Raw genomic sequence first — 14,261 nt, forward strand, 5'->3', positions numbered from 1 at the left:
CCTTTCCAAATGACTGGAAGTCGCTTCACCTGAAAGAAGTCAAATCCACATGCAGCTGCTGTTTTAGCAGCCAGCGGACTCCCTGAGAATGCCAATCGTGATCCAATTTCGCTGTGCTGGTGGCCCCCTATTCCCTGTCCAATAATACATCTGTTAAAAAATCCTACAGCTACAAATCAAGTTTAATCCTACCAGGGACCTCATGTTGGTCTTGTCTTCCAAAAAGGCAGCAGGTTTTACCGTCTATCTCTGCTAGCGTCTAGGGAATACTCTTTAAATCCCAGCCCTACTTAGAAGAATAAGCTAAGGATCACAAAACATGACCTCAAAAACCCTGATATGACTATATTCTGACCCAGAGGCATTCATTCTAGGTGAAGATTAGAACTTTGCATAATAAGATTACACAGCAAGTGAATGATATCAAGGGACTATCCATATGCAGCCGCCTGGTTTTCTATAGACAGCCTGTGCTCTGCAATATGCAGCGCAGACGAAACAGAGCTTGGTCTTTCTAGCTGAAATAAAATAGATTCACATAAATTAGTTGGCCATTTCCAGATTCCTAAATCCCCTATTACATCTTTTATTGACAGCTCCTGTGAGGATAGCACAAATGTTATTCTCTTTGTATTTTTGCTTCAGTAACAATCACGCCCTGAGTGAAATTGTAGATTGTCTAGAAATTAACATCTTGTTTGCTGTAATCTTGGATTACAATTAACTGTGTACATAATAAAATTAGGAAACCAATCAGTGGATTTATCATTTCCAGATAACTGATGGCACAGTTTAGCACGCGGTGCCAAAATTTTAAATACAGGAAGATCGAAGGCATAGCCAATGAAAATGTGGCTCAACAAATTATTGGACTTGATGCCAATTAGATTTTTTTCACTGTAATAAAACATTTCCAGTCACACTTGATTTATATAATACTAAATTCTGAATTTTCACAGAATATTTAGCAACAATTGATCAGATTTTCCTCAGCTAACAGAAACACAACTATGGCATTCTCCCCTACCCACCAGACATCTTTCTTCTCACAATGTAATCCTATAACTTGCACCATGTTTTTCCCAAAAGGTTACCTTGCGACTATTACTAAAAAAGTCCAAAAGCCCCAAAGCAAAAAAGAACACACGATGATCGGGCTATTTAAATATTTTTGTTGGAGCTGGCATTAACATAAATTTACTATTTTTAAAACCTCTTCATGAAATTAATGTAATATGTGCCGGAAGAGTGAAAGGTGTATGTCATGTTTACTGAGAATTTTTAAATATGTTAATATATGTATTTTAAATATGTTAATTACACTCATCTAAGGATTCTGAACACCTAAAGGAAAACAAGGAACCATTTTCAAATGATCTTTCTGTGCACGGGGCCAAGGAGAAGTTGACTTGTATTTCTAGCTGTTGTTTTCCTCTAGAAGATGCACTAGATACAGTCTGGCAAATTTGAAAAAACTTGGGTGATATTCTGGAAGGATTATTTTTCCACATTATCTCTACTAGGCACTGACAGTTTGTCTCCAACAAGTGCTCCTTCATCTGCTGTTCTCAAGCTGACAAGTAGCTCAATCCTGTAAACAGCAATTCACATAATGCAATCCTCTGGTGTGGATCTAGCCTCAACTAGAGACTACCTACATGAGAATGAACAATTTTTCAAAACAGATTTCAAGCAGTTCTCACTGATTCTCTTTACCTTTGGGAGGAAACTCCTAACAATCCCACAACCCTGTACAGAATGGTGTGTTAATGGTCAGACGCGTTCCTGGGCTTCTACCTTTCTCTGCAACTCCATCTATACTCATCTTTGCTGAACAGCAAAATCCAAACAGCTGAGCAAATGCATGGTCATATGTGGCAAGTCTGAGCCTCAGAGGAATGCTGAAATTTTCACTTAACGGTTTCCTGTAACAACATCAAAGTTAGGACATCGATGCCAAAGCTCTGACAGACAGCACAGTCCCTTTGCTGGTGAATGGGAAAAATACAGTGTCTGGATCACAAGGGTCAAGTAACTATTCTGAGCTATCCTCATTTATCTTGAATTTCAAAACAAACTACCTGCTTGAAATATTCCCGCACATGTAGAGTAAGTGTGTAAAATGTGTGTTCATTAACTAGGACAAAGAGTCCCAAGTCCCATTTTCACATTGGGTACCTGAACTATGACCCTACAGAAACCTGCAGTGTCCATGGCCCACACATCCCATGCACTTCCCACTGCTGACACACCTCTAAGCACACACAGGTATTTTTGGAAACACCATTCAAAGCAGTGGGGTAATTAATTTCCCTGTGCGCTAACAAATAAAAAGACTGCTTACTTAAGATATCTGCCATTACAAACAGGATTGCTTATTGGTAAGAACACCACAAACAAACAATAAAACTGTTCACATAAAGCAGCCTATTTACGTACACCACCACGAAAACTGTTTACAAGGTGTCTTAGTCTTATCCCCACCGTTAGTCTCAGATTAGTGTGTTACTGCTGAAGAGCACTCCACAGTATTATTAACACAGAAATCACACAGCATGGGATCTTAACATAAACAGTGAATCATTAAACATTCAAAAAATGCATAAGAAAAAAAAAAAAAGAGTTTCGGCACCATCAGAAAATATAACAGCAACAATCTCTGTATTTCTTCATCAATACTCCCCAGTTACGAGCATCGCCTTCTAACGAAATGTGCATACTCTGCATTAAAAAAAAAAAGCGTTAAAAAAGAAGAGAAAAGAAACACAGACAACAATGAGCTTAGTACTTACATTTTCAAATAACCTGAACAGAAAAAAAACTGCAAATCAAATGCTGCTATTACTCTACAAAAATTTTGATGGCTTTCCTAAGTTGCTTTTTAGAGAAGAGGTCCAAAATACACGTGTATGGATTCAGCTTCCTACTCTTCACAATACAAACTGGATTGCATGTGAGTTTATGCAGTGAAAATAAATTTTAATCGGTACTTTTTATCACTGCTATAAAATTCTGAGCTATTTCTGAGCCATTTTATATAAAACACAAGTTTTGTAAGTTCTTCTCCGCTTACAGATACAAGTATTAAAAAAAGTTGCAAACATCAATAGATGAGTGCAATGATATTCAGTCTAAGTTAATCCCCAGACATCCAAATCCATGAATAAAAATTCATCAGTTTTAAATACACTGAGCCTATTAAGCAAGAACAAAAGCATATGCACAAAAGAGCTTTTAATATATTTCAAAGCCCACAAGAGCCATGGTCTCATTAAAATTATAAATTACACAAACATGGAATGAAGATTCAAACTGCAGTGCAGCTAAGGAGATTACAGAAAACCCCGCGTTCCATATGATAACACACCATGGCCCTCCCAGATGGGGGCTTGGAACAAAAAGGCCATCACTGCAGCTAGGGAAAACCTCCTTGTGATCTCTGGTTTCTGTTCAGCAGATGACAGCCAAATAATATGTTGATTATTCTGTTTGTGCTGCTAAGCTTGTAAGACGGAATAAAAGCGATATGATCTATTGTGAACTCAATGCTAATGTGTTGCTCCACTCATAAATAATATACTGAATTTATTCCGAAACTATCTTTTCATCTGAGTTCCAGGTTTAAAACGCATGAACTAAAATAAAAAGCCAGCATAAACTATTATTTAATTCGAAGGTTTAAAGTAGAGCTGACACAATAAGTGAATCAAACACGTGGAGGCACCTTTCTCAAATTTAGCAGATGATCATATGCTAAGGTGCTGAGTACCTGCAAGGCGCTGAGCACGCTCCAGGCCCCCAAACTGCACTATCACAGAGAGCAAAAAGGTTACCAAAGAAGGCCCGTGTGCCTTATTTTATCACAGATAACTACCAGAAATCCAAATTTCAAGTGAGGAGGTGGATATTTGTAAAATGGAAAATAGAACAGAAATAATCATTGAATAACCTCGCTAATCTCACACCTCCTCATCCAAAATGCCTTCTCAAACACAATTTCTAAGTTTTTAAGAAGTGGCCACACAATAAGCACACAGTTCACCTTACCCTTTTCTTCATGACACACTGCACTTCTAAAAGGAAACCCAGGGACTGCTCATATAGCTCCTTTCACTATTACTGTGCACGTGCTAAAATAACCAATAATCTTCCCGGACTTTAATGGTTTTGAATTTTAGGTCTTTTACACCAGAAATGTTAAACATTCTGGCCAAAAAAAAAAAAAAAAAAAAAAAAAGGCCCTGTAACTTGGCAATAGTGTAAAAATATCACGACCAAGGGGCTGCTTCACACCTCTGGGACCAATGGAAGCACGGCTGATACAAAGAAATAATGGAGACATGCAGCTCAAAAAGTGCATAACCGTTTTCCCAGAAACATTAAAGTGTACTTAAAGGAAGGTCAATTACCTTTCTTCTTTCAATGTGGGACACAGAGACAGCTCTAAAACAGGCTGACTGAAAACAAGGGAGCTGGGAGATCTTTGAATCAAGTGCTTGTATGTTTTAAGACCCAGGTAAATTGCTTCCTCCGGAACAGAGTCCCCCAAGGCAATGAGATTACACATATTTCTAATACGAAACCAGAGAAGACCTTGAAACAATCAGAGAAGCGTACTTTCACACCAGCAACCACAGCCTTTACCCTTTCCCATTTAAAATACAGCATTGTGCATGACTGTATAGTCCTACTTCCAGCTTGTCCTCAGTGAAGCCTGCCGGTTGTGGTCCTGCCTGATTCCTTCCTGATGGAGTTGGCCGGCGTCACTGGGTGGGAAAGCCAGAACCAGCATAATCCTGCACTGGGTCAGTGACCCTATCGCTGTTCGTAGCAACAAACAAATTGCTTTATCTAGCTCCTTGTAACACGCCAGTAGGCATTTCAGTTCAACCACTGCTCTTCTGCATGTCATTACCAGGCTGAGGATGGAGCAGTTCATAAATTTCAGACAGAATGAGCAATAAGGGCAGTAAAACTGCTCATTAGGGGACACTACACCACCTCAGATTACTTCCAGAGCAGCAGTGGCTGAATACCCCAGCCGGCATTAACCTACCTGTCTGGAGGAGCCAGTGAACCCTCAATGCCCAGAACACATCGCTGGCCACTACGCTGGAAAGCTTAGGCTGTGACTTTGTCTGGCCTGCCAAGAAGTTACATCCTTTCATGTAAGCACGTTGGCAAAGATTCTTGTCTTTGCGATCAAGTTTTTGAGATTCCTTTCCAATCGACTGTCAATTCCTACTCCAATGTAGAAACTTCCTGAGTCACAGCTAGCATGCCTGGCACTGCTTCAGTGGAAGTCAGAGCCTGCTGCTGAAGCTAATCGGAGAAGTCAGCAATACAGATCCTACCCTGCAGCAGAGCAGCCAAAAGTTACCTTTAAGTATACGAAAACTCCTCAATTACATTTCCTTTACACAAGAGGGGAGGTCGGGCAGGAGGGGCAGCACAATTACAAGACTCATGACGTGGATTTTGTTAACTCTTATATCCAGAAAGTACTACAGAAGTACTTGTCAGAACATTACTGGTTGGTTTGGGGCAATAGCAGCAAGGAGGGAAAGTCCTCCGTACAAAAACACCTTTAAGAATATCCCAGCAAGCAGAGACGAGCAACAACTTCAGAATCCTGAAGGGGATCGGGTCAATCTTTTCTAAGCATGGACAAGCCTCAAGTGCTTTGCCACAACATTCATGGGATTCAGGTTTCACAATGTTGCAGAGATAATGGGGACAGAGATGATGGGGGAGGCTAAACCAAAAAAGAGCACCTCCTATAAAGGCCCACCCTGTAGGCGAGGAGCAAGCACTGCCTGCATTCCCGCAGCTGCTGCTACTGGAGAATTTTCAGAGAAATTGCACAGTGCTGTGGAATAGTGCATTGGAAGACTAAGAGCCTTGGCAGAAAATGTAATGCTTTTCCAAAGTTCAAAAGGGGACAATTTTTAACCTTTTAACAGCGGCTTTAGGAAAAGATGCTAATAGAAACTATAATGTCAGCAACACACATTTTTTTTTTTAGACATTCAGTCAATCTTGGAATCTAAAAACACACACGATACATTCTGTATTTTCGCATGAACTGTCTTAATAAATATTATATATTTAAAAATCACAGCTATTTTACTTTTCCTTCCCATAAAACATCATGGCCTACATTATTTGCCTGGCTTTAGAAATGCCTGCTTAATCAAATACGCACAGCCAGATACAGCTGGAAATCAAAAACAAAGACTTCAAAATATCAAAGAATTTAAATTACATTTTTCCAGTTGAAACACAAACTTCACCTTATCCACTGATACGCTGAAGCAACAAAAAGTTTTACTCTTTGAGGGCAGTCATCTGTATCCTCTATGAAATAGTTGTGGATGTTAAGCTTTGGAAAAGGCTTAGAATCACTCTCTCAAATTCGAGATTTTAATCCTGAAGTAAGCTTTAAATGGACGTGGAACCCAGCGTGAAAAACATCATAGAATATCAGAAACCACAATGCAAAGAATACTCCTCCTCCAGCTGGCTATTTTTTCCATTGCTTTTAGTCCTACTTTAGACCTATTTTTAAATTATCGTGATTGTTTTAAATAAATGTGAATTCATCTTTTTAAAATAAACAGTGGTAAAGTAATCCCTGTGAAATACATGACTAATTTGTACGATGCTTATTAAGACAGCACACTCAACTTAAAGCTCATCTTCGCTACTACCGTTCTGCAACCTTCAGTAATTCTATACTGTATATTTTTATATTCTGGAATTATGGGAACGTATTTAATATCTGCACAGAAATTACAATGGTCATTTCAGTAATAACTTTTTATGATCTACATTTATTAAACCGTTGTCCTCAGCACATAGCATAGAGTCAACCATACTGCTTGGATTCACGTTGCCTGATTTATGTACTCCCAGTTTAAAAGAACTGCTTACGTTCGACACAGGTTCAAATTTTTATCACAGTTGTTCAGTAAATAAAACCCACAGAGGCACTGAGAAAACATCTAGAGGCTTTCCGAAGAAAATCATATCATGTTTTATACAATCTCACACGATTGGTATGTCTTAAACTCTCCCGCTAATCCTCGCGTTTTCCAGGGAAGGATTGGGTAAGTAGTTTTTAAGCTTTTTTCACACTGAAAAACCCCAGGTCTTTCAGCGCCAGAACTTCCAGGATTAAACATTCTTTCCAGTTGTTGGCTCATGCCCTGAAGATCCTGCACTTTCAAACATCCTATTCTAGCCAGTTCAAAGATCAGGAAAATGAAGCCATCTTCTTTGCGGTCATAATCCACGACCCATGCTGTTAGATACTTAAGAACATCTCAAAAGCAAACTACCTTGTTTCAGCTCCCAGCGTGAGCTCGGCGGGGTGCAGGACCACATGACTGCCGGCCCTACCTCGTCAGGTGACGCGGGCGCTAATCTGATTTGGTGACTATAAAACCTTAATCAAGCCTAATGCCATCACATTCCAGGACTGATGAGGGGAGCTGCTTTGCCATACAAAACCAAACACTAATAAGATTATGAATCAGGACTGCCATTAGATTGCAGCTTTCTAGCTTTCTATCCCATACGTAAACCAAAGAAAAATATTGCTACAAACCGATCAGGCAGACGTACGGTTTTGAAACAAAATTAACTGATGTATTTTATTCCAAAACAGCATTTCGCTCATTGCCAGGGAAGGACAAGAGAATATGCTGAATCTTATAATGCACAATTAAAATGTAGCAAAACCCATTAATTTGAAATCAAGGCATGTAAGAAATGTGTATCAACATGTAGACACGACAGTCAGAGAAACACTACTTAAACAACACAACTTGCTGTAGCTGAAGGACCTAAGAGTTTAAACCTGTAACCCATGTAGGCTGCATTCCAGTAAACAAAGCAAGAGAAGAATGGAAAGCGATTACGAAGACATTTGCTCATGATTTGCAATCATCTCCTTGCTCTGTAGGTTCTCTGCATCTCAATTCCATTCACAGAGCAGGAATAATAGGAGTTAGCTACCTACTAACATATGGTTAAGGATGAGGTTTTTCTATATTGTAGTATCTGGAATTACAGTTCCTGTGGCGTTGCTTTCCGAACTGTCAGACAGCTCCTAGTGGGATCCTTCACAATGGCTGGGAATTTTGGACCGTGGACACGTGACCCCCAGCAAACTCTCAGTATAATTCAAGAGAGTGAAACAGCTAATATCATTCCTGAAAATGAAACGCCATTGACTTCAAAATTAAGAAAATTCCACACACTCACTTTCTTCTCTACTTTTCTAAAATTCGCATGCAAACAAGGTCAGGTGCTGTAAGCGATGTTTTTACAGGCACATATTCATTTGTAAAGCTTTATGGTATTAAATAGTTAACTTTTTTCAGAAAAGCTTAAATCCTTGAAAAAGAGCTTACTTTCACCTGCTTTCTAAATCAGTAGGGTGTTAATTCTACTCCTCACAATAAAACATGACAGATGAGAAGCAAACGTCACAAACAGAGACTATTGCAATAATTTCTGAAATTCGGTTCTTATACTGAAAGAGTATTTATACTTCTCCACAATTCTGTGGTAATACAGTCTCTCCTGGTGTAAGTTACAATGTTAGAGGCATTTTCTCTGTATTTCAGAAGATACCATCTCACAGAAATCATTACAAAAGTTTCACTTTATGTTAAAACAGAGAAAATTCTCAAGTAGCTGTGAGGTTCATTCACACTGTGAGATGAATTCACAGCTCGCAGCAAAAGCTGGAAGGTTTCGTTGCCCACTGCCCACTGTGTGTAAATACCCTTTTCCTTATTGCGTCTGCTCAGCAACAGAACACAAAATCAACCTATCAAGAAAGCAGATGGGTAGTTCCACATCAGATCAGTGAGCTGAATCGGCTCTAGAAAGGATCTGACAAGCCCCTGGCTCTGCTGGACTGAATCAGTGGAAGCAGAGGAGGAAAAGGAAACGAGACTTTCTCTTGTAGCGACAGTGGCATATTATATCCGGTCAGGAAAGGCTGAGATTTCCAGGAATCTTTGACTGAAGCTAAACATGTTTCATGCAAGAAATTCTAAAAACGGTAGGAGCACGGCACAAGTGTTGCCAATTACAAAACGCTTTCAGAATTTGGGTTCTGTGTCTGACAATTATTTAGCCTCTGGTTTTAATTTCAATGGGAAAATGAGATAAAAAGGAAGAATAGAATAACTACTTGTCAGAGAAATAGTAATAAGAAAGAGAAGAATAGAAAGAGGAGGCTCAGCCCTGCATATTTATTTATACCTATTCTGTAAAGTTAATGTAATCTGTTTTAACATCCTTAAAAACAAGCAAAGAAGTACTGTCTTGCTGAAGGAGCAAAAGGAAGTGTGCTGCTCTGCATGGGGGTGATGGTAAAAAAATAAATCAGCGAGACAACATGCAGGTAGTTTATCATTCAATTCCGTCTCTGATATGAGAGACGTGGCCACTTAACAAAGGTAACCTCTCCAGGTTACAAGTGTTATATACAAAAAGCTCTCTAATACATAGGTTACACACACCTGCAAGCACTCACTGCTGGAACAATTTAGGTATTGGACACTGGAACTATAATACAGAAAGAAATGGAAGAGCTGGTGCGAGGCTTTAAAAGTTGAGAACTCTACCAGTTTCAAGCTCCTCACGCAATGACACACAGAGTTTACACCAACAATACCTGATTCTTGAGCTTTTTCAAAAGAATTGTGAATCCTGTTCCAGATTTCCACCAATCATTAGTCAGATCATAGAAAATGACATTTAATAGATATGTTTATTTCTTGCCATGTTTGTTTTTTGTTTATTTTTTTTTAAACATGTCTTTTGATTCTCCACCACCACCACTTGTGCTGGACAATCACCTAAGTTTGAAATTGTTTATTATTCAATAACTCAGAGTTTGGCAGCAAATGCAGAACAGTAAGACAACTCTCAGGATACTCTTGACGAAGGCCCTTAACTCTTTAACACGAAAAGAAGCTGGGCAGCAGCAAAATTAACGCCCTGCCACCAGCTAGGAGCACACACTGCTGAAACTTCACATCCCTGTGCACGAAACCGATACGCAGGGGAGAAGCGGTACTGCGGGACTGTTAACGTATTGTTAACGCGTTGATCTTTCTTCCTGTTTATATTTAATGTGAGCATTCATAATTTTTCATTAAAAAAAAAGCACTCGACGAACACACACATCTGAAAACCACGCTTTACAACAACAAAGCACGCATGCATCCAAATTAAATTAAAGCTAAATTAAAGAGGAGGGAATTGTAAGATTAGAGCCTCACGAGCACACCCTTTTATATTTACCCTACACCCCCCCCCAGGAGCGGTTCCCCAGGCCCGCACCTGACGGGGCCGCCCGGGCCCCCCCCCCCACCGCCGCCGTTACGGGAGGCTGCCGAGGCCCGGCCGGGCTTCACCCCCGGCCCCTCCGCCTCCAGCCCGAGGGAACCGAGCAGGGCCGGGGTCTCTCCGTGCCGGGGGCTCTCCGTGCCCGGCTCCCCCGGGGCCACCCCCTCAGCCCGGCCCCGCTCCCCTCAGCGCGCTGCCCGCTCACCTGCCCGCTCGCCACCGGGCCGCCCGGCCCTCCACGTGCCAACAAGGCGCGCTGCCATTGGGCAGCGGGCTCCCCAGCCGCCCCGCTATTGGCTGCGCCCAGCGGGCGGGCTTCCCCCGCTGTCAGGCGAAGCCGAAATGGCGGCGCGGGGGGCCGGGGCCGGTACCACAGCGGGCACCGCAGCCGCGGGCGGCCCCGCCACCAGCTTCCAGCGCAAGGCGGCGGCGGGCGGCAGCCGCCTGTCCGCCCTGCCGGGCACCCGGCCCTCCGCTCGGCACGGGCAGCTGCTGCTCTCCAGCGGGCTGCCGTCCCTGGACGCTGTGCTAGGTCGGTGGAGAGCGGCTCCCCCCGCCCCTCATTCCCCCCCCCCCCCCGCACCCCCTTCCCGCCGGGCCCATCAGCGCGGTTCCCTGAGGCGAGGGCAGCGGTCGGCGCCCCCGGGGCTGTCTCTCGTCCCCCCCTTTCGCAGAGATGGAGCTCGTGAGGTGCTCTGAGCCTTTGCAGCGAATCCCTTTTCCTGTTCCTTTTTTTTTTTTTTTTTTTTTCAGTGTAGAAATAGCGGCTGTGGCTCGGCGTGGGTCGGGGCGTGTGGACAGCTCCTGGTGCCGGCAGCTCCCGCAGCCTGCAGGCGCTCCCTGACGGGATTTGGGGTTTGGTGTGGAAATTGGGAAGGCTTTTTTTTCCAGTATGTCTCATTTATTTCTAAAATACCCTTTCCTTGCCTTAATGCTCAGTAATTTCCTGACCTAAGGGGCTTTACGCTTTAAAAAAGACCCTTCTCTTTGACCCTAGGAACAGAAACTCTTGGAAATACCTTAACTTTTTTTTTAGGATGTGGCATCTCTGAAAAACCCTATATCAGGTATATTCTATATCAAACCTTCAGTGGCCTCCTTGCCCTTCAGTCACAGCTTCCTGGGAGCTGAGTGGGGCCCTCAAAGGCTCAGCGTGGGTCTCGTGCACCATCTCCGTGGCCCTCCATGGGGCTCACCCCTTTCTTACACGTTTTGGTCCAGGATCTGCAAGGCAGATACTGAATTATTTGACAGACAGAGGTAGCTTGGGAATAACTGTAAGTAAGGGACATGGCAGCAAGCGTGGTGTTACTAGACACAGGTCTAATTGGGAACTTTGGAAAAGAGGGGAAGGCAGAGGATACATGGAGGAATTTCTTGCACCTCACAGCTACGTGTTGATTTGCACAGAGTTGATCACTAGCTGTTTCTTAGTAAGTGCATTTCCCTTAAAAAAGGTGGTAGATCAGTGCTGCACTGCAAATGCTGTCTTAGCAGTGAGGCCCTCTACATCCCCCAGCTTTATATTCAGGTGGAATATAATGTAAAGTGTTCTTCAAGTGTTACAGACCAGGTATGTCTGATTTCAAAGGAGTTCTCTGTAGAGAGTTGCAACTGTTGTATAATGTAAACATCCCTTGTTTGGTGTTAAATGGTCAGTTTCAAGCTGCTTGAGAAAAGGCCACAGATACTCATTGAAAACAATCGTTGACACTTCTCAAGTTGCAACATTTCTTGTGTTTCTGTCCTGAGGATCTGAAACCTCGTTGCTCTAAGTGGCAATGCAGAAAGTTAGAAAACTCGCCTGGTTGTTTGCGTGTAGTACTGCCTTAGATACGAGCAGAACAAAATAAAAATGGCAAAAATAAATAAATAAATAAATAAATAAATAAAAAAGATCACATCAGATTTCTTAGGGAACATAAAGATTTTAACTTCCTTCTGATTTTATCAACGTTCCTGCTACTTTTTCCTGCGGCCTGCTTTTTGCCTAATTTACTATTATTGTTGCTCATTGAAATACGAACACATTACCATGGTAACTGCAACAGTTTTACATTCCGTCAAATAAAATATCCTTGCTTAAACTCTCCCCAACATCTTATTCAGCCAACCTTCCTACTCAAGTTTCCCTTTAGCATCCAGGGTATACACACATTACAGCTCTGGCTGGTAGGAAGAGGCACTACAACTGGTGACCTGAAAATAAAGCTTGGGAGTACTTTGTGTTGAGGTACTGGCTGACAAATATTCTCTCTTGTACGAGCTGTTTAAAGACAAGAGACACTACATCTGTGGTGGCTACAAGGGAGCTTCAGATAACCAAGATTTTCAGTCATTATTGCCATGAAGTAATCCTTACTTATCGCTCTGACCCTATTTCCTATGTGAAATTGTGTTTTGGTAAAATCTCATCATTTTGAGTTACTTTTTTTCCATGTACTAGTTTTAAGCAGCTGTTGTTAGCAGCACGTGCTTTCTGTCTCCTCCCAGAATTGAATATTTAAAGCATGCTTTGTATCAAGCGTGATTTTGGTACTTTTTTCTCCTTTATCCTTGTGGTAGAGCTTTTGTGTGTGTGTGTATATATATATATTTTTTTATTTTTTTTTTCTGAACAGACCAAATGGAGCAAAAATTGGTGAACCAGAACACAGGGATTTCATTCTGTCTTTCTAGTAACTAGTACTTACAGTTCTTTTAAAAAAGTATCTAGGAAATATTCGATTCCTTGATACATTTGCCATAAATACGGAGGAGTTTGTACATCTCGGTTCAGGAGCATAGCTTAAGCTATCTGTCATGCACTGAGACACAGCGATGAAATGAGTAGCTGACTGAATGTTTGCACTGTGATGTGCCACTAAATTTCTGGTAGCCTCCTGGCATGGCAGTGAAGTGATTCTGCTGTGTTTTGAGTTCAGGCGTAACAAAGGAACAATATTAACACTTCTGTGACTTTTGTAGAAGCCTTGTGATCATTCTAGACATGCTGCTACCACACCTGTACCACCAATGCAAGCAAAAAATCTCTCTTTACTCTTTTGTTTTTATGGTCTTGTGTTTCACAATTTTTAGTCTTTTCTTTCACGGGCTTTGGCCTGTGATTTGATGTGTTTATTTGTTTGGTTTTGTTTGTTTGTTGTTGTTTATTTTTTGCTGTTGTTTTAAGTAGGAAATACAAGGTCAGCAGCCAGAATGTTTCATGTCAGATGTTCGTCTACTTTGTAAAAGCACTTACTGTTTTGGCTGCTTACTCAGCATGGCTTATAAGCAGCATCCTTGTTCTACCTATACAGAGCAACACTTGGAGCTGTTTTATGTCTTCTAGTTCTGGCTTGCTTATGCCAAGTCCTGTACCTTGGCTTTTTATAGTAGGCAGCATGTACTGTTATGCTACTAATGCACAATACCTAGATTGCTCTGATATCATTTATTGATACTCAAACATTGATACCTTGTGTCTTGGCAGTCATATTACAAGTAATGCTTCCTTAAAATATTTCTTTGAATGTTTTTTTCCTCCAATCTGTTGATATTCTGTCCTGGTGCTAAAATCCTTAATTTTGGAGGTAATTATGTATAACATGAAAATGGAAAAGCACGTATATTGTTTGCAAATCCTATTGATGTTATAATCTGTATAGTTATATTGCATTCTAGGTCGTCGGGTGACTTTTGCTAGAATGTGCATAGAAACTTAGCTGCTCAGCAGCATTAAGGAGCTGAAGATGAGTTCACATAAATCAGTGGTGAATGCAGAATTCATTGTATCTTGATAAAAATGAAGTCTACTGTAGTCCTTAGACCTATGGTCCTTTGGCATCTGTTTGGCCTACAGGAGAGAAATGTACTTTTTCTCTTCCTCCTGGGTATACATCAACTTTATA

At 41.4% G+C, this 14,261-nt stretch overlaps 2 protein-coding genes across 3 annotated transcripts in view; one reads left to right on the forward strand and one right to left on the reverse strand.

The window, feature by feature from the left end:
• IMMP1L (inner mitochondrial membrane peptidase subunit 1) overlaps positions 1 to 10,602 on the reverse strand; it is a 32,068-nt gene extending 21,466 nt beyond the window's left edge. Inside the window, exon 1 of one of the 2 annotated variants that reach the window (XM_082762754.1) lies at positions 10,577 to 10,602. The gene's annotated coding sequence lies outside the window, so the exon portion shown is untranslated. Of the gene's footprint in view, positions 1 to 2,632; positions 2,655 to 10,576 lie in introns of those variants that run through there. The other variant, XM_082762755.1, reaches the window with a different exon arrangement.
• ELP4 (elongator acetyltransferase complex subunit 4) overlaps positions 8,132 to 14,261 on the forward strand; it is a gene marked incomplete at its 5' end in the record, with an annotated part of 140,559 nt that continues 134,429 nt past the window's right edge. The window contains 2 exons of the mRNA XM_082761378.1: positions 8,132 to 8,316; positions 10,344 to 10,903. Of these exons, the coding sequence (XP_082617504.1) occupies positions 8,132 to 8,316; positions 10,344 to 10,903 (745 nt within the window). The remainder of the gene's footprint in view (positions 8,317 to 10,343; positions 10,904 to 14,261) is intronic.

The sequence above is a fragment of the Aythya marila genome (assembly GCF_965140915.1).
Source record: "Aythya marila genome assembly, chromosome: 5".
NCBI lineage: Eukaryota > Metazoa > Chordata > Aves > Anseriformes > Anatidae > Aythya > Aythya marila.